The sequence below is a fragment of the Tursiops truncatus genome, chromosome 3, assembly GCF_011762595.2.
Source record: "Tursiops truncatus isolate mTurTru1 chromosome 3, mTurTru1.mat.Y, whole genome shotgun sequence".
Lineage (NCBI taxonomy): Eukaryota > Metazoa > Chordata > Mammalia > Artiodactyla > Delphinidae > Tursiops > Tursiops truncatus.
In genome coordinates, this window is record NC_047036.1 from 108,699,385 (window position 1) to 108,718,822 (window position 19,438).

The 19,438-nt window shown below is 36.4% G+C and overlaps 1 protein-coding gene and 1 non-coding gene across 5 annotated transcripts in view; one reads left to right on the forward strand and one right to left on the reverse strand.

Annotated features, from left to right (window-relative positions):
• The window catches only part of FNIP1 (folliculin interacting protein 1), a 132,887-nt gene that overhangs the window by 23,530 nt on the left and 89,919 nt on the right, over window positions 1-19,438 (reverse strand). For 3 of the 4 annotated variants that reach the window (XM_073802476.1, XM_019924372.3, XM_019924374.3), the window contains 2 exons: window positions 3,876-4,022; window positions 2,817-2,986 (listed from right to left, as the gene is read on the reverse strand). In XM_073802476.1, the coding sequence (XP_073658577.1) occupies window positions 2,817-2,986; window positions 3,876-4,022 (317 nt within the window). Of the gene's footprint in view, window positions 1-2; window positions 1,324-2,816; window positions 2,987-3,875; window positions 4,023-19,438 lie in introns of those variants that run through there. The other variant, XM_073802477.1, reaches the window with a different exon arrangement.
• Window positions 10,123-10,229, forward strand: LOC117311957 (U6 spliceosomal RNA). The gene has a single exon (XR_004526147.1). It is a non-coding gene; the product is annotated as a U6 spliceosomal RNA (small nuclear RNA).

A 19,438-nucleotide genomic window follows, 5' to 3' on the forward strand; every position in this document is an offset into this window, starting at 1 on the left:
AATGGAAAAATCAGTTAATGGACACATCCTCTACTCATACTAAGCAGGCTATTTTCAATTATCAGAAACCCACTATTATTTTATGAGGGGTAGTTCAGATTTTACTCTTGGTTCCTTAATAGGTTAGTGATTATTCAGGACTAGGATGAGATGAATGGTCTTAACCAAAGAGAATGGTGAATGGATAGGCTTTCTACCTTCCTCCTTAAGCAGCTGCTAATAAGGTGCTGAAACCATAGCAAACAGTTGTGAAAGTCACCAAGAACATGCTCTGTGCCAGTCCCCTTGCAGAGCACTTTATATGGGTGGAGAAGTACTGACTGAAGTATTATGTGCAAAAGCACATATGCTGGGGACCAAGGAGAGGAAAGGAGTAGTAGTGAAATGGAACAGAGCTGAAGTAGTCACATCACACACTTAAACTTCCTTGATTTAAATCATATTCCTGAACTTCGCCGGTTGCTGCCCTACCAAAGACCTCACCTTAGCTCCCGTGTTTTTAAAAGCCCATTTTCCTTTCCATTCCATTCCCTAGAGGGTTGGGTACTCAGGATAGACCCAAAAGGGCAACACATTTAGCCCTGTGATTCATTTTCACTTCTGTTATCCATATTACACATGTAGAGCCATTACATTTAAAAAAGGAGGAGAGGGATCTAATTCAAGTTTTGCAAGTTGTCAGTATACCCATTTAAAGAATCTCTATTTTTACTTTATAAGAACCCCATACTTTTTAAAGGAACAAACATAAATAGGTCTCAAATAATATACCACAGACTGTACTAAGATAATTTTCTCCTCTGGCTAAGAAACTGGCTCTAGTACCATCATGCCACTGTTCAAAACTACTCCCAAGGTTTCCACTAACAACCAAATAAATTGAAACTGCTTTGGTATGGTAAATGAGTCTTTCATGACTGGTTCCACTTTACTTTTCCAGGTTTATCTTCTGATAGTTTCCCTATTTTACCTTTATTCACCCAAAGTCCCACTTAAACTGGACCCCTGAATGTGCTCAGCACTTTTAACACCTAGACCCCTTTACTCATGCTATGTACTTTCCCTTCCCTCTGTATCTCTGCCAGTCCAAAGTTTCCCACCCAAGCATCCTCCCTTGGACAAAAGTAAGCTTCCCTAATTGAACTCCCACTAAACTTTTCATTTCTTATAGTTCCTATTTGAATTATCATTATTGTCCACATATACTTTACCTACAGTATAAGACTGTCACTTCTTAAAGGCAAGGACTAGATATCATTCATCTTTATACCCTCCAGGGTTCTTTGCACAGAGCCTTAGATATATTGTGCATTCAATAAATGACTGTAGAATTGAAAACAGATTTGAAATGTTCAAATTAAAAAAAAAAACCTACTGAATTACTTGGTTTGAAAAAAGGTAAATTAATATTCATACAATGAAATACTACATAGCATTAAAAAGGAATGAACTATTAATACATACAACATAGGTGAATCTCAAAATAATTATGTTGAATGAAAGAACTCAGACCAAACAAAAGCACTTAAGTGTATGATTCCATCTATATAAAGGTCTAGAAAATACAAACTAATCTACAGTGACAGAAAGCAGACCAGTGGCTACCTGAGTATAAGGAACAGTGAACAGGCAGAGTAGGGAGGAATAGGAGGGAGGGATTACAAAGGGCATGAGGAAACTTTTGTAGTGATGAATATGTTCACCATCTTGATTTTGGTGATGGTTTCAGAGGCATATACATTTTGACATATATATCAAAATATATATGGAAAGGAAAAGGAGGGAGGAAAGGGAGGGAGGGAGAGAAGAAACAGAAAGAGTAGGAATGAGAGAGGGACATTGGTTGGTTATATGAATTAATAAGCCACATTACAATCTGCCTGGCAAGCTCACTCACCATAACAACCTAAGGGAAGTTTAAGTTTCTACCAGGTCACCAAAACATTCTCACCATACTCCTCCCCACATCACTAAATAGCAATAGACTAAGAGCTGGAGTAACAGCAACTACATTTACCAGCCACTGTCCTAAGCACTGTTCTCACAGTATCTCATTTACTTTTCACATTATGAAGTATTTACTATTTATTTTATTTTACTTTTCGGCCACTGCACGGCTTGTGGGATCTCAGTTCCCCAACTAGGGACTGAACCCGGGCCAAGGCAGTGAAAGCACCCAATGCTAACCACTAAACCACCAGGGAACTCCCTGTACTATTTACTATTATCCCCACTTTATAAATAGGGAAACTGTGATTCAAACATGGTCTGCCTGACTCCACAGCCTATGCTTAAATTTAAGCACCATGCTACACTGACTTCCTAATAACTGTCAACTCATCAACTAACCCCTCTCTCCTGTTACCCATTTATTTAGTGGGGTACCAAGCACTAAGAGAAAGATTTTCAAAAATTACTCAACAAACAAAGGTGGAACAATGGAAACCTCAATGACTGCTTCTCAGTTAAACAGATTTATTCTAGCGATCATAGGTGACTTTGTTGATTCATTCTTTCTAGGCAAAGTACCTAACACAAAACACCCTGAAGACCCTGAAGTTACTAATAAACCAGCCATCATCCTGCTCCTTTTGTTCCAGCTGCAGGTCACTATAAGGAATGATAGTAAACATAAGATGGAGATAACACAATTTAGCAGTTATGAAATAACAAGTAAGGAAGAAATGCTTTAGAAAGGAAGGGGGAAAAGAGAGCACTTAATTTTTCTCTATTTATTTTTGCCATAAAGTAACTCCAGACAGTTACACAAAAGTCTAAGTATAATGCATAAATGTAAGGGTTTTCAGAATACATACCCAGTTGTGCCCAAAGTGGGTTATACGGATGAGTCTTTGCCAACATGTCCACACTCTGAGAGGAATGTTTTTCTAAAAATATTTTTATAGGTGGCTGTCCATTTGGCATGACTGTTGGAACCCAGGCAAGATGATTGGTCAGAACTGCAGTAATGAGTGCTGGCAAGAATCTGAAAACAAAATTCATCCTATCAGATTCTAATCTGCTTTCATAAAACCTCAAGCAAAATTCAGTGACAGAATAAAGCAGAGAGGGTACATGGCCAAACATCATAAAAAACGAGAGGATAGAAGGAAGGATAGGTATATCACCAGGATGAAAACAAAAGTTAATAAATTTTTTTGGTTGGGTAGGAGTTAAAAGAAAAATCCTTAAAATAAAGACAGCATTCACAAGGAGCTATTTCTACTCATAATTAAAAAACAAAAATGCCATTTTACTTGAGAAACTATGGATTCTTTTCAGTGTTTAAAATACACATATATGAATGAATCAACCAGGAAGTCTATACATATCCAAATTACTGAAAAGGATAATGAAGGAACGTATTAAGAAAACTTTGTTTACCATCAAAGAGAATAAAAACACCCAAATTACTCATCTAGATTCTAAGAATTTGATGATTAAAAGAAAACAATATGATAAAGTACCACACTAAAAATGTATTATTGGAATCCTGGCACTTCCCTATATATTTTTAAACTTCTTTTCTATAGAATGAAACCGCATTCATGGATACAATTCACGAAAAATGGGAAGCCTCACAGAGTTCTGTAAGATGTCAGGAATTTTAATTTAACACACAATTAAAGACATTTTTACTGTTTCTCATTCATAAGGTTCTTTGGTCTTCTTCCATACCCTGTCTTGTAATTATCTTAGTTATCTTTTATAATTCTGTCTTGCTCATTAATAATATGAAATAATTCCAAAGATAATGATTAATTCTTTCACCTTTGTACTTGAACTTGATCACAATCTAGATATCTAGTTATAGTAAACAATAGCTAAGATAGTTAAGGGAAGGAAGGGAGGGAGGGAGGAAGGGCGGGCCATACTGATTTTTGGAAGCATTTTCCATTAGAAAAGTGAACTCCTTCATGAAACGATGGCAAAGCTGGTTCTTTTCTGGAGTCCCCGACATCATTGTAAGCCAGACAGGCTCTCCAATTCGTGGCATTGTGTAAAGATTACAAATTGTTGTTCTAAAAAGAGGAAAATACATTATAAAATTCATAGTTCCCAGAATTACATACTCTTAATAATAATGTTGCCGGCTTGGGTCTTACATCTAGATTATTAAAGCTTTTGAGAAAGACAATGAATCAAGTCTTTCTTTCTTTGTCATCAGCATAGTACCAAGGGAAAGGTTTTATACATGACCTCAAAATGTGTTGGTTCTGGCACTGGCTCCGCCCTCAAAGGCTGTGTGCCTTTGGGTAAATTATTTCCCTGCTTTAAGCATCAGTTTCCCTTACCTATAAAAGGAAAGGACTAGGTAATTTCTAGAACCTTTCCAGTTCTACATTTCCAAGGTTATAAGCTATACCTAAATATATTGCAAATAATCAACATAGAAAACAAAAATATTAAGTGGGGTAATAGCTTATGTATAATATCCACTCACAACAACAGTTTATCAGCATCATTTTATTGCCTATGCTGAGACTCCTTAGTAAAGTTCTGAAGAATGACGAGGACACTATATATGCATGCTATATGACTCAATTTTCTGAAGTTTTCCCTTGAATCAACACAAAAGAGGATTAATGCAGTTATCACAGTGCTTTTCTGGCTGTCTCCTGCATTTATTTAGATAATAGCTAGTCTTGTGACTTGCACTCTTTACTAACAGCTTTAGAGGATACCTTTAAGATGTCAATTCTTTTCCTTTTACATTAATATCTGTTCAGCAGAGTCCTATACACTCATCACACGAAGCAACTCCTGCAAAGTTGGGGCTTAAGAACCTAGTCGATCTCTTAGAAGCTACAGAATGGTGTCCTACTTTCTACTCTCTAGAATAGTGCTGTCTTACAGAACTTTTAGCAATGATAGGAATGTTCTATACCTGTGCTGTCCAACATGGTAGCCACTAGCCATATGTGATTACTGAATACCTGAAATGTGGCCAGTGTGACTGGGGAATTGGATTTAAAATTTTATTTAGTTGTAATTAAATTAATTTAAATAACCACATGTGGCTAATGGCTACTGTATTAGAGAGTACAGCTCTAGAAAGTTCTCTGAGATCTCCACAAAGCTCTGATACCTACCTCAGTATAATTTTCTAATACCCAGAATTCAAAAAAGGAAAAGAATTCTGTTGCTTGTACAAGTTTTATTAAATCTCAACCCAATATGAACATGATACATTACCATAAATAAAAGTGACAAATACAGGTCACATTAATGAATTTTTAGTAGGGCATAAAATGACTACTGAGAACTTAAAAATAAATGAATGGAAAAAAATTACAGGTATCTTACAGAGATAAATATGACGAATATAAACTAGCGATATTGAAAATGCTTATTTTTTAAAGACTATTAAAGATGTCCAGATAGGATGGAAAACTGAGCACAAATGTGTATCCCCTTTCAGTTCTAATGCCCCAAATGAACACTACTTAATGATTTAAAAACAAATGAATCACTACAACAAATAGAACTGAAGAGGAACTTTAGTGAAAATTAAAATTACAGATTTAATACAATTCTAGAAGACAAAACACAGAGAAGAATGTTAACTGAAGTACTAGGGTAGAGGAAGATAATGGGTTATGGTGCTCATGGTGGCGGGGGGATGTACAAAGAGGAGCTAATTTACCCCACTGAAGCAAGAAGAGTCTAAGGACTCAAAAGTGCCTGCTAAAAAGGAGGGCAGCAGCTATATAGGACTATAAACTAAGAGACTAATTCAAGGGCCATAAATGGTTGGTGACCCCCCTACCCTCCACCCCATTTTCCCACAGAATAACTAAAGATAGGAGAGCAGATGTAGCAATTGACCATCCCAGAGAAATGACATGCCCAAACCCTCCCTGATATTTGAATCTTTCACAATACACAAACAGATATACAGTAAATCTTGTGATATTAAAATTCCATGGCAGAGGCAGCAAGTATGGGGAAAAATGTTTAAATATGCTCCTTCAGGCTGTGAAAATGAAAAAAAGTTGAGCAACACTGCTCTAAAGTGAGGTTCTCCAATCTGCACTCCCAATCTGTATTTTGGTGCCTCACTCTCACTCTTAATGGGCAACCAAAATATTGATATATAGAGAAAGCCTCCAAGGAAAGAGGGGCACAAACAGAAAGATAGAAACACACACACACAAAATGACTCCAGAGGAAATAGAAAATAATAAAGTCAGAAAAAGAGAAGAAAAACATGAAAGAAAAGAGACATAGAAGATCAATCCAGGAGTGTCAGTTTCTAATAAAATATATTGAAGAGAAAATAGAGGAAAATAAATTATCAGAGAATACAGATAATTTACCAAAGTTGAAAGACATGATAGTGCTAAAACTATACTGAAAGGCTAAAAGGACCAAGGATCAGGTATGAATTTACAGCAGGAGATAAATATGCTCTACAACTGATAAATCAAGAAACAGCTACACTAGGTATACTATTTAATAATATGGAGGTAAACAACAACAGGAATATTTAAGAGTTAAAAGAGAATGTTCTTCAGCAGTAAGAATGGGGATGGGAGAGGTAGGACAGGGCTCATTTATTTTTCATTATTAGAACTGTCAGTATATATATTTTTTTGCTTCTTAACCACGTGAATGTACTTTTGAATAAAATAAACTTTTTGATTAAATGAATGAACAAGCTGATCAATTCATTTTCCATGAGTTTCTTCAGCATAATATTGTCTACTACAAGTCTATGTGTCATGGGCCAGTTATATCACTAACATTAGCATAGTGGGTCACTGAGGACATTAGCTTTATAGTGTTTTGCTGTTTAAAAATATGTACCATGGGGCTTCCCTGGTGGCACAGTGGTTGAGAGTCCGCCTGCCGATGCAGGGGACACGGGTTCGTGCCCCAGTCCACGAGGATCCCACATGCCGCGGAGCAGCTGGGCCCATGGGCCGTGGCCGCTGGGCCTGCACGTCCGGAGCCTGTGCTCTGCAGTGGGAGAGGCCACAGCAGTGAGGGGCCCGCATACCGCAAAAAAAAAAAAAGTACCATGACCTTGGAGTGTATCAAGTGCAAAGAAGGCAAAAAAATTAATTACGCAATAGTGCTTCTCACTAGACACAACTCTGCGCTGTCATTAACAATGTAGAAATAATGATGCTTGCTCTCTTCCCCCTTTAATGGTTATTCCCTACCCATGAATGGTAAGAAGGGCAAGTATTTTCAGTCATCTGACCCTTTATTTTTCTTGGTCCGTCCCTACAGAATGGAAGACTCCTTCAGTTGCCAGGAAACTGTTGACATGATTTAGCTTTCACTGATACGCATGAAGTCTAAGTAAAAATCCAAGTACTTCACCTCTGCCAGGCACCAATGCTAACTAAACATACTTTTAACTTCTCTAGGTTTCAGGATTTGCGTCTACACGTCCTTCCTCTTCTCAACTACCCGAAATTCATTAATCATCTGGTTTCAAATAATCACATAGTTTAAAAATTACCTAACTGCTAGATATAAATAAACACTTAATTTAAAAATTAAGTATGACAGCTTCTCATTATTTGCAGTAATGTTCTATAAAGTCAACACAAACACTGAATTAGTGAACTGTGAATCACTGTTCCTGAGAGAAATACAGAGTTACCTTCCTGTGAGTCTCTGATCACAACATTTTTGTCAATCCATCAATACATAATCTTGTTTTATGTGAGTTTTTGTTTAAAGACACTTTAATATTCTGTTAATTTGTTAATAATGAATTCACATCCAACAGCACTATGACTCATGCCTTAACAAAGCTCACCTAACACGTATTTTTCTCTATAAGGCACATCACAACCTTCTTGTACTTAGAAATATTAGACAGAATTTCAACACTATGCTTGTGCACAATTTTTTTTAATTGAAGTATACTTGATTTACAATGTTGTGTTAGTTTCTAGTATACAGCAAAGTGGTTCCATTTTATATATATATATATATATATATATATATATATATATATATTCTTTTCCATTCTGGCACACAATATTGAATACAGTTTCCTGGGATGTAACAGTAGGACCTTGTTGTTTACCTATTTTTTTATATAGTAGTGTGTATCTACTAATCCCAAACTCCGAATTTTATCCCTCCCCTCCCCCTTTCCCCTTTGGTAACCGTAAGTTTGTTTTCTATGTCTGTGTGTTTCTGTTTTGTAAATAAATTCATTTGTGTCATATTTCAGACTCCACATATAAGTGATTATCGCATGGTATTTGTCTTTCTCTTTCTGACTTACTTCACTCAGTATGATAATCTATATTGCATCCATGTTGCTGCAAATGACATTATTTCATTCTTTTTTATGGCTGAGTAGTATTCCATTGTATATATATGTACCACATCTTCTTTATCCATTCATCTGTCAATGGACATTTAGGTGTTTCCACGTCTTGGCTATTGTGAATAGTGCAGCTATGAACATTGGGGTACATGTATCTTTTCAAAATTAGAGTTTTCTCTGGATATGTGCCCAGGATTGGGATTCCTGGATCATATGGCAATTCTGTTTTGACTTTTTCAAAGAAACTTCATACTGTTTTCCATAGTGGGTGCACCAATTTACATTCCACCAACAGTGTAGGAGGGTTCCCTTTTCTCCACATCCTCTCCAGCATTTGTTATTTGTAGACTTTTTAATGATGGCCATTCTGACCAGTGTGAGGTAGTACCTCCATGCCCTTTCGATTTGCATTTCTCTAATAATTAGGGATGTTAAGCATCTTTTCATGTGCCCTTGTCCATCTGTATGTCTTCATTGGAAAAATGTCTTCAAGGGCCAATTTTCATTGCAAAACCACTAACAAGGGGCTTCCCTGGTGGTGCAGTGGTTGAGAGTCCACCTGCCAATGCAGGGGACAGGGGTTCGTGCCCTGGTCCGGGAAGATCCCATATGCCACAGAGCAGCCGGGCCCGTGAGCCATGGCCGCTGAGCCTGCGTGTCCGGAGCCCGTGCTCCGCAACGGGAGAGGCCACAACAGTGAGAGGCCCATGTACCGCAAAAAAAAAAAAAAAAAAAAAACTAACAAAAAGCAAAAAACACTTAAAAAAAAGTGGCAGTACATAGATCATGACAAGGACACTTGTGTACAGAATGAGAGCTGAAACAAAAAGGCAGAGCACTGTCTTGTTTGACCTCATCTGCAAATGTGTGTCAGGGCACTCAATTTTCACTTCTCTGCATATGTCCACAAACGATCATAAAATCACTGTAAGTATATTTTAGGTTTATAAATAAATTTTAACAAGCAGGTGAATTCACATATACAGAATCCGTAAAAAGTGAGGACCAACTGTACATATTAAAGTACTTCTACAAATAGACTTCTTAAATAAAAACTATAGAAGTTTATAAAGTACTTTTAAAATATTGCAAGGATGCCTAACTAATTTATATAGTCTCTCAGATTTGCACAGTGACTGAAGTAAAATAAACTAATACAAAAAAGGAAGGTATACAATCAGAATATACTTTTACAATGTTGTTTTTTTCTCTTTTTTTTGGCTGTGCGGTGCAGCATGTGGGATCTTTTTACCCTGACCAGGGATCCAACCTGGGCCCTTGTCAGTGAGAGCACAGACTCCTAACCACTGGACCACCAGGGAATTCCCTACAATGATTTTATAACTCATACATGTTGTAAATTCCAGGCAATATTAAAATTTTAAGGCTAGGCCATTCATACTACCTTATATCATAGCAATTACCTCATAGGTATTTAACTCAAAAAATTCATAAATACAAATGCTGGGTATGTCTAACAGCACGATCAGTATTCTACCAGGAACGAGTCTCATGACAATGTTTACTATCCTGGTAACCTCAGCTGGATCTATGATAACAGTGTTTCCTCAGAGCTCAAATACAGACTCTTGGCCTTTTGCCACAAAGCTTGTGACCGCAGAAAAGAAACTAATCCAATAATGTACGACACAGCTCAAAGTGCAAGGGTAAAGACTCAGTGCCTTGTAATACTGCGAAATGTGAAACTCGAAATAATGGTGCAGGACTCTTTTAGGCAAATAAGCAAAAAGGATTGTTCAAAACATATATTTATAATAATTCCAGTCCAAAGTCAACTGAACAACTTGAATTAAACCATGTTCATGCTCACTTCAGCAGCACATATAATAAAATTAGAATGATACAGAGAAGATTAGCATGGCCCCTGCTCAAGCATGACACGTGAATTTGTGAAGCATTCCATATCTTTTTAAAAAAACCACATTCGTACTATCCAAAGCAATCTACAGATTTAATGCAATCCCTAACAAAATTCCAATGGCATTTTTCACAAAAATAGAACAAACAATCCTAAAACTTGTATGGAACCACATAAAACTCTGAATGGTCACAGCAATCTTGAGAAAGAAGAGGCAACATGCATCCTGATTTCAAACTATATTACAAAGCTATAATAATCAAAACAGTATGGTACTGGAATAAAACAGACATATAAATCAATGGAACAGAATAGAGAGCAGAGAAATAAATGCAGGCATACATATGGTCAATTAATTTATGACACAGGAGCCAAGAACATACAATATAGATAGGATAGCCTCTTCAATAAATGGTTCTAGGAAAACTGGACAACCACATGTAAAAAATGACTGGACCCTTATCTTACACCACAAACAAAAATCAACTCAAAATGGATTAAAGACTTGAACACAAGACCTGAAACCATAAAGCTCCTAGAACAAAACAAAGGGGTGAGCTCCTTGACATCCATCCTGGCAATAATTGAAGATAACAAACCTTAACACGTATGCACTTAAGAAGAGAGCAATGACATAACGTAAGGTGTTGGGGAGGAGAGGGACTTGAATGAAAGCAGTCAAAAGGTACTACAGGGCTTCCCTGGTGGTGCAATGGTTGAGAGTCTGCCTGCCGATGCAGGGGACACGGGTTTGTGCCCTGGTCCGGGAAGATCCCACATGCCGCGGAGCGGCTGGGCCTGTGAGCCATGGCCGCTAAGCCTGTGCGTCCGGAGCCTGTGCTCCCCAACGGGAGAGGCCACAATAGTGAGAGGCCCGCGTACAGCAAAAAAAAAAAAAAAAAAAAAAAGGTACTACAAACTTCCAGTTACAAGATAAATAAATACTGAAGATGTAACATACAAGACAAATATAATTAATACTGCTGTATGTTATATATTAAAGCGGTTAAGAGAGTAAATCCTAAGTTCTCATCGCAAGAAAAATATATTTTTAATTTCTTTAATTTTGTTATCTACAGAAGATGTTGTTCACTAAACTTACTGTTTACTTCCTCATTTCATGATGTATATAAGTCAAATAATTACGCTGTAAACTTATACAGTGTGCTTTATGCCAATTATATCTCAATAAAACTGGGAGAAAAAAATACTGACAGGCAAATACACTATTATACTTAGAAAATTCAGCATTCTCTAGCAGAAAATGACATATCCAGCAGGACGAAAATCACTAACATATAGGTGAGTTTTTTTCAGCTTTACTGAGATATAATTGACATTGATATGGTATTACTTTAAGATGTACAACACAATGACTTGATATATGTATACTTTGTGAAATGATTACCACAGTAAGTTTAGTTTTTACATTCAGCACTTCACGGAGTAACAAAAAAAAATTTTTCTTGTGATGAAAACTTTTAAGATCTACAATTTTAACAACTTTCAAATATACAATACAGGACCAGATGGTTTCACAGGCAAATTCTATCAAACATTTAGAGAAGAGGTAACACCTATCTTTATGAAACTCCAAAAAATCTCAGAGGGGGCTTCCCTGGTGGCGCAGTTGTTGAGAGTCTGCCTGCCGATGCAGGGGACGCGGGTTCGTGCCCCGGTTCGGGAGGATCCCACGTATCGCGGAGCGGGTGGGCCCGTGGGCCGTGGCCGCTGGGCCTGCGCGTCCGGAGCCTGTGCTCTGCAACGGGAGAGGCCGTGGCAGTGAGAGGCCCGTGTACCGCAAAAAAAAAAAAAAAAAAAAAAAAATCTCAGAGGAAGGAACACTCCCAAACTCATTCCATGAGGCCACCATCACCCTGATGCCATAAACCAGAAAAAGGTAACACCAAAAAAGATTACAGGCCAATATCACTAATGAACATAGATGGAAAAATCCTCAACAAAATACTAGCAAACCAAATACAAGAACACATTAAAAGGATCATACACTATGATCAAGTGGGATTTATCCCAAGTATGCAAGAGTTTTTCAATCTCCACAAATCAATCAGTGTGATATACCACATCAACAAATTGAAGAATAAAAACAATATAATCATCTCAATAGATTCAGAAAAAGCTTTTGACAAAACTCAACACCGATTTATGATAAAAACTCTCCAGAAAGTGGGCACAGATGGACCATACCTCAACATAATAAAGGCCATATATGACAAACCTACAGCTAACATCGTACTCAACGGTGAAAAGCTGAAAGCATTTCCTCTAAGATCAGGAACAAGACAAGGATGCTAACTGTTGCCACTTTTATTCAACACAGTTTTGGAAGTCCTAGCCATGGCAATCAGAGAAGAAAAAGAAATAAACGGAATCCAAACTAGAAAAGAAGTAAAACTGTCACTGTCTGCAGATGGCGTGATATTACACATAGAAAATCTTAAAGATGCTACCAGAAAACTACCAGAGCTCATCAATGAATTTAGCAAAGCTGCAGGATACAAAATTAATGCACAGAAATCTTTTGCATTCCTATACACTAACAACGAAGATCAGAAAGAGAAATTAAGGAAACAATCCCATTTACCATTGCATCAAAAAGAATAAAATACCTAGGAGTAAACCTACCAGAGAAGACAAAAGACCTGTACTGTGAAAACTATGACACTGACGAAAGAAATCAAAGATGACACAAACAGATGGAAAGGTATACCATGTTCTTGGATTGGAAGAATCAATATTTTCAAAATGACTATACTATCCAAGGCAATCTACAGATTCAATGTAATCCCTATCAAATTACCAGTGACATTTTTCACATGACTAAAACAAAAGATCTTAAAATCTGTATGAAGACATGAAAGATGCTGAATAGGCCAAAGAAAATTTGAGAAAGAGAAACAGAGCTGCAGGAATCAGGCTCCCTGACTTCAGACAATACTACAAAGCTACAGTAATCAAAACAGTATGGTACTGGCACAAAAACAGAAATATAGATCAATGGAACAGAATAGAAAGCCCAGAAATAAACCCATGCACCTATAGTCAATTAATCTATGACAAAGGAGGCAAAACTGTACAATGGAGAAAAGACAGTCTCTTCAATAAATGGTGCCAGGAAAACTGGACAGCTACGTATAAAAGGATGAAATTAGAACATTATTTAACACTATACACAAAAATAAACTCAAAATGGATGTAAGACCAGACACTATAGAACTCTTAGAGGAAAATATAGGCAGAACACTCTTTGACATAAATCACAGCAATAACTTTTACAATCTGTCCCTAGTAAGAGAAATAAAAACAAAAATAAACAAATGGGACCTAATCAAACTCAAAAACTTTTGCACAGCAAAGGAAGCCATAAACAAAACACAAAGACAACCCACAGAATGGGAGAAAATATTTGCAAATGATGTGACTGACAAGGGATTAACCTCCAAAATTTACAAACAGATCATGCAGCTCAATATCACAAAAAAACAAACAACCCAGTAAAAAAATGGGCAGAAGGCTTGAAGAAGACATACGGATGGCCAAGAGGCACATGAAAAGATGCTCAACATCGCTAATTATTAGAGAAATGCAAATCAAAACTACAATGAGGTATAATCTCACACCAGTCAGAATGGCCATCATCAAAAAGCCTACAAACAATAAATGCTGGAGAGGGTGTGGAGAAAAGGGAACCCTCCTACAGTGTTGGTGCAAATGTAAATTGGTGCAGCTATGGAGGTTCCTTAAGAAACTAAAAACAGAGTTATCATATGATCCAACAACCCCACTCCTGGACATATATCTGGAAAAAAACATGGTTCGAAAGGTTACATTCATCCCAATGTCCATCACAGTACTATTTACAATAGTTAAGACATGGAAACAACTTAAATGTCCATCGACAGAGGAATGGATAAAGAAGATGAGGTATATATACACAGTGGAATATTACTCAGTCATAAAAAAGAATGAAATAATGCCATTTGCATCAACATGGATGGACCTGGAGATTATCATACTAAGTGAAGTAAGTCAGACAGAGAAAGACAAGTAGCATATGGTATTGCTTATATGCGGAATCTAAAAAAAAAAAAAAAAAAAAAATATATATATATATATATATATACACACACATACATGAGATAACAAAACTTATTTACAAAACAGAAACAGACTCACAGACTTAGAGAATGAACTGGTTAGCACGGGGTAAGGGTGTGGGGGAAGGACAGAGTGAAAGTTTGGGATTGACATGTACACAGTGCTATATTTAAAACAGATAACCAACAAGGACCTATTCTATAGCACAGGGAACTCTGCTCAATACTCTGTAATAGCCTAAATGGAAGAAGAACCTGAAAAAGAACAGATACATGTATATGTATAACTGAATCACTTTGCTGTTCACCTGAAACTAACACAACATTGTTTTACTCCAATATAAATAAAAAAGAAAAAGAAGATACATGGGAAAGCCCCAAATACTTGGAGATTTTAACAATACATTTGTGCATAAGGGTCAAAGAAGAAATCTCAAGAGAAATTTTAAAATAATTTGAATTAAATTTTCATTCAACTTAACAAAATTTGTGGGATCCAGCAAAAGTAGTGCTTAGAGGGAAATTCATAGCACTGAATGCACAGATTAGGGAAAAAGAAAGATCTGAAAGCAATAATCTAAGCTTTAACTTTAGGAAACTAGAGAAAGATAAGTAACACAAAACTAAAGCAAGTAGGAGAAAAGAAATAAAAATTAGATTAAAAAATCATTGAAATTAAAGACAAAAATCAATGGATAAACAAAACAAAATCTGGTTCTTTGAAAAGATCAAAGATTCTTTGAAAATTGATAAATTTCTATCCAAGATAACCAAGCAAAAAAGAGAAATGACAAAAATTACTAATATTAGAAATAAAAGAGGGATCCATCACTAATGATCTATGGACATTAAAAGGATAATTAAGAAGTAATATGAACAACTCTGTGCTTGCAAATTTGATGACTTAGATGAACCAGACCAATTCCCTGAAAGACACAAACTACCAAAACTCACACAAGAAGAAACAGATAACCTGAATAGTCCTATATCTATTTTAAAAATTGAATCAATAATCAATAACTCTCAGCAAACCAGGAATAAAGAGGGAACTTCTTTAACTTGATAAAATGTATCTATAAGAAACATAACTTCATACTTAATGGTGAGAAACTTGAAGCTTTCTCACTCAGATCTGGTAAAAGGCAAGGATGAACCTTCTCACCATTGCTTTCCTACATCGTACTAGAAGCCCTTGCTAATGCAACAAGGCAGGAAAAAGAAATAAAAGGTATACAGATTAGGAAGGAAGACATAAATGCCATGATTGCTTATGACTGCTTTATTCAGAAAATCTGAAAGAAGTGACCAAAAAACTCCTGGAATAAAGAGGCAGTTATAGAAGGTTGCAGGATATAAGGTTAATATATAAAAGTCAATTGCGTTCTTATATACCATCAATGAACAGTTCAAATTTGAAATTATAAACACAGTATCATTAATATTAACCAAAAAAAAAGAAATATCTGAAATATTTAGGTATAAATCTTTTAAAAATGTACAAGATCTATAGGAGGAAAATTACAAAACTCTGATTAAAGAAATCAAAGAAGATATAAATAAACAGCAAGCTATTCCATGTTCATGGACAGGAAGTCTTGCTATTGCTAACATGTCAATTTTTCCCAGTTTAATCTACAGATTCAATGCAATCTCAATCAAAATCCCGTAAGTTATTTTGTGGATATCAACAAACTGATTTTAAAGTTTGGAGAGGCAAATGATCCAGAATAGTCAACACAACACTGAAGGAAAAGAACAAACTTGGAGGACTCATATTATCTGACTTGAAGAATTATTATAAAGATGGGGGCTTCCCTGGTGGTGCAGTGGTTAAGAATCCGCCTGCCAATGAAGGGGACACAGGTTTGAGTCCTGATCCAGGAAGATCCCACATGCCGTGGAACAACTAAGCCCATGTGCCACAGCTACCGAGCCTGCACTCTAGAGCCCACAAGCCACAACTGCTGAGCCCATGTGCCACAACTACTGAAGTCCACGCACCTAGAGCCTGTGCTCCGCAACAAGAGAAGCCACTGCAATGAGAAGCCCGTGCACTGCAACAAAGAGTAGCCCCCGCTCTCCACAACTAGAGAAAGCCCACACACAGCAATGAACACCCAGCATAGACAAAAATAAATAAATTTATATTAAAAAAGAATTATTATAAAGATACAGTAATCAAGACAGTGTGGTACTGCTGAAAGAATAGACAAATAGATCAATGAAACAAAACAGAGAGCTCAAAAATAGAGCCCCAGAAATATACTCAATTGATATTTGATAAAGAAGCAAAAGCAATACATGGAGCAAAGATAGTCTTTTCAACAAATGATGCTGGAACAAGTGGACACTCATATGCAAAAATATGCACCTAGAGAAAGACTTTACAGCTTTCACCAAAAAAAAAAAATCAAAATGGATAATATGCCTAAATGTAAATGCAAAATCATAAAACTTCTAGAGTATAACATGTGAAAAATCTTAATGATCTTGTGTTTGGTAATGAATTTTTAGATAAAACACCAAAGGCACTATTCAGGGAAAAAAAGAAATTGTTAAGTTGGACTTCATTAAAATTTAAAACTCTGCTCTGTGAAAATATTACAAGAATTAAAAGACAAGCCACAGACTAGGAGAAAGTATTTGCAAAACACGTATCTGATAAAGGATTGATATCCAAAATACACACAAAAACCTAAAAACTGAACAATAATAAAAGCAACAAACCAAGTTAAAAATGGACGAAAGATTGAACAGATATCTCACCCAAAAAGATATATAGATTGCAAATAAGTATTTGAAAAGATGCTCAACCTCATATGTCATTAGGAAACTGCAAATTAAAACAATGAAATACACATCTATTAGTACGGTTAAAAAAAAAAACAAAACCTGACATATCAAATGCTGACAAGGATATGGAACAACAGTAACTCTAATTAACTGCTAGTGGGAATGCAAAATGATACAGTCACTTTAGAAGACAGTTGGCAGTTTCTTACAAATCCAAACACAGTCTTCTGTGAACATCTAGCAATTATGCTCCTAGGTACTGACTCAGTTGAACGGAAAACTTAAGTCTATACAAAACCCCGCACATGAATGTTTAGAGAAACATTATTTATAATCACCAAAAACTAGCAATCAAGAAGATCACCAAAAACTAGCAATCAAGAAGATGTCCTTCAATTGAGGTGAATGGAGAAACTGCGGTACATCCACACAGTGGGATATTACACAGTGAATTTTTTTATATAAATGAGCCATAAGCGACAAAAAAGACATAGAAGAATCTTAACTGCATATAGCTAAGTCAAAGAACCAGTCTAAAAGGGCTACATACTATATATGATTTCCAGAATATGACATTCTGAAACAGGCAAAATTATAGACAGAGATCAGTAGCCAATGGGTTTGGTGGGAAGGGAGAAAGAAAAGATAGGTGAAGCATAGGCGACTTTCAGAGTGGTGAAACTACTCTGTCTGATACTGTAATAGTGAAACATGACATTATGCATTTTTCAAAACGCATCCAACTGTACAATACAAAGAATGGAACTCAATGCAGACTACGGATTTTAGTTAATAATAATGTATCAATATTGGTTCATTAATTGTAACAAATATACCACACTAATGAAATATGGTAATAATCAGTGAAACTATGGGTAGTGGGGAGAGAGCTATATGCAAAAACTTTCTGAACTGTTAGCTCAATTATTCTGTAACTCTGACACTGTTAGAATTAAGTCTATTAATTACATGTGTATATACACATATATATCTACATATGTACATACACATATATATGTGAAATTAAGCTATTTACACTCTTAATTAATAATACAGAGTGGCCAAGAAATAGAGGATATAACAGATAGCCACGTCTCCAAATCTACCATTTTGTTCATGGTTTGTTTTGTTGTTTTTCATTCCCATTCCCAACACTCCAGAAGAGGGTTCATTATTCAGCCTGTATTGGGCTTGCTCCAAAGATACAAACATGGATAGTTTCAGAAAATGGAAGAGAATCAGACTGAATTTACAGACTAAAAGAGAATTGGGTCTAGATTAGTGGATATATATCACCAACCCCTAAAACAGACGTTTAAATTTTAATAATGCTCAGTGGCCAGGACGCTACAAAATTATACGATATATGGGTTAATACAACTGGCAGAGATAGAGCTTATGGCAAACTAGAGAGAGCTTGTCTGGCTTAAACGCCTAAAGGTTCAAATGTTTGTAAAAAACAAGGAGGCCAAGTAAAATGTGTGCTGGCTGGAGTTCTCTCAACTACCTGTTAACCTGGTCTCAGTAACTTTATTCAACATAGATAAAATAGAAAAGCATTTATGTTGAGCCTAATGTGTCCCTCTTTTTCTTTAACTGTAGAACACTTACTGAAATATCAAATCTATTGATAGAAAATTTATCCAATGCAGCCTAAATCATTAACATTTGCTTTAAGCAACTCAGTATAATTTACCTCTTGAATCATACAAAAAGTATCTTTAAATTAATTTTTAAAAATACACCTTGGAGGGTCTTCCCTGGTGGCATGGTAGTTGAGAGTCCACCTGCCATTGCAGGGGACACGGGTTCATGCCCCGGTCCGGGAAGATCCCACATGCCGCGGGGCGGCTGGGCCCGTGAGCCATGGCCGCTGAGCCTGCACGTCCAGAGCCTGTGCTCCACAACAGGAGAGGCCGCAACAGGGAGAGGCCCGCGTACCGCAAAAAAAAACAAAAAAACAAAACAAAACAAAAAAATACACCTTGGGACGTCCCTGGTGGTCCAGTGGTTAAGACTCCATGCTTCCAATGCAGGGGGCGTGGGTTTGATTCCTGGTCGGGGAACTAAGATCCCACATGCGCAGGGTGCGGCCAAAAAACAAAACACCTCAAAGAAATTCTCATTTTAAGCAAACATCCTGACATAAAATTATTTATATAATCGTATGTTCATAAAACGATCAAATTTTGAGCTTTCACATGAAAGCTTTTAGAAACATACAAAGAGGTCTACATGAATTGAGAAGTTATGAAGATAATACAGACAGCCAAGCAAAGTCAGCTCATTAAATTTGTTTGAAATTCCATCTAGAAATATTGAGGGAATGTACTTCATTTCCTCTATACT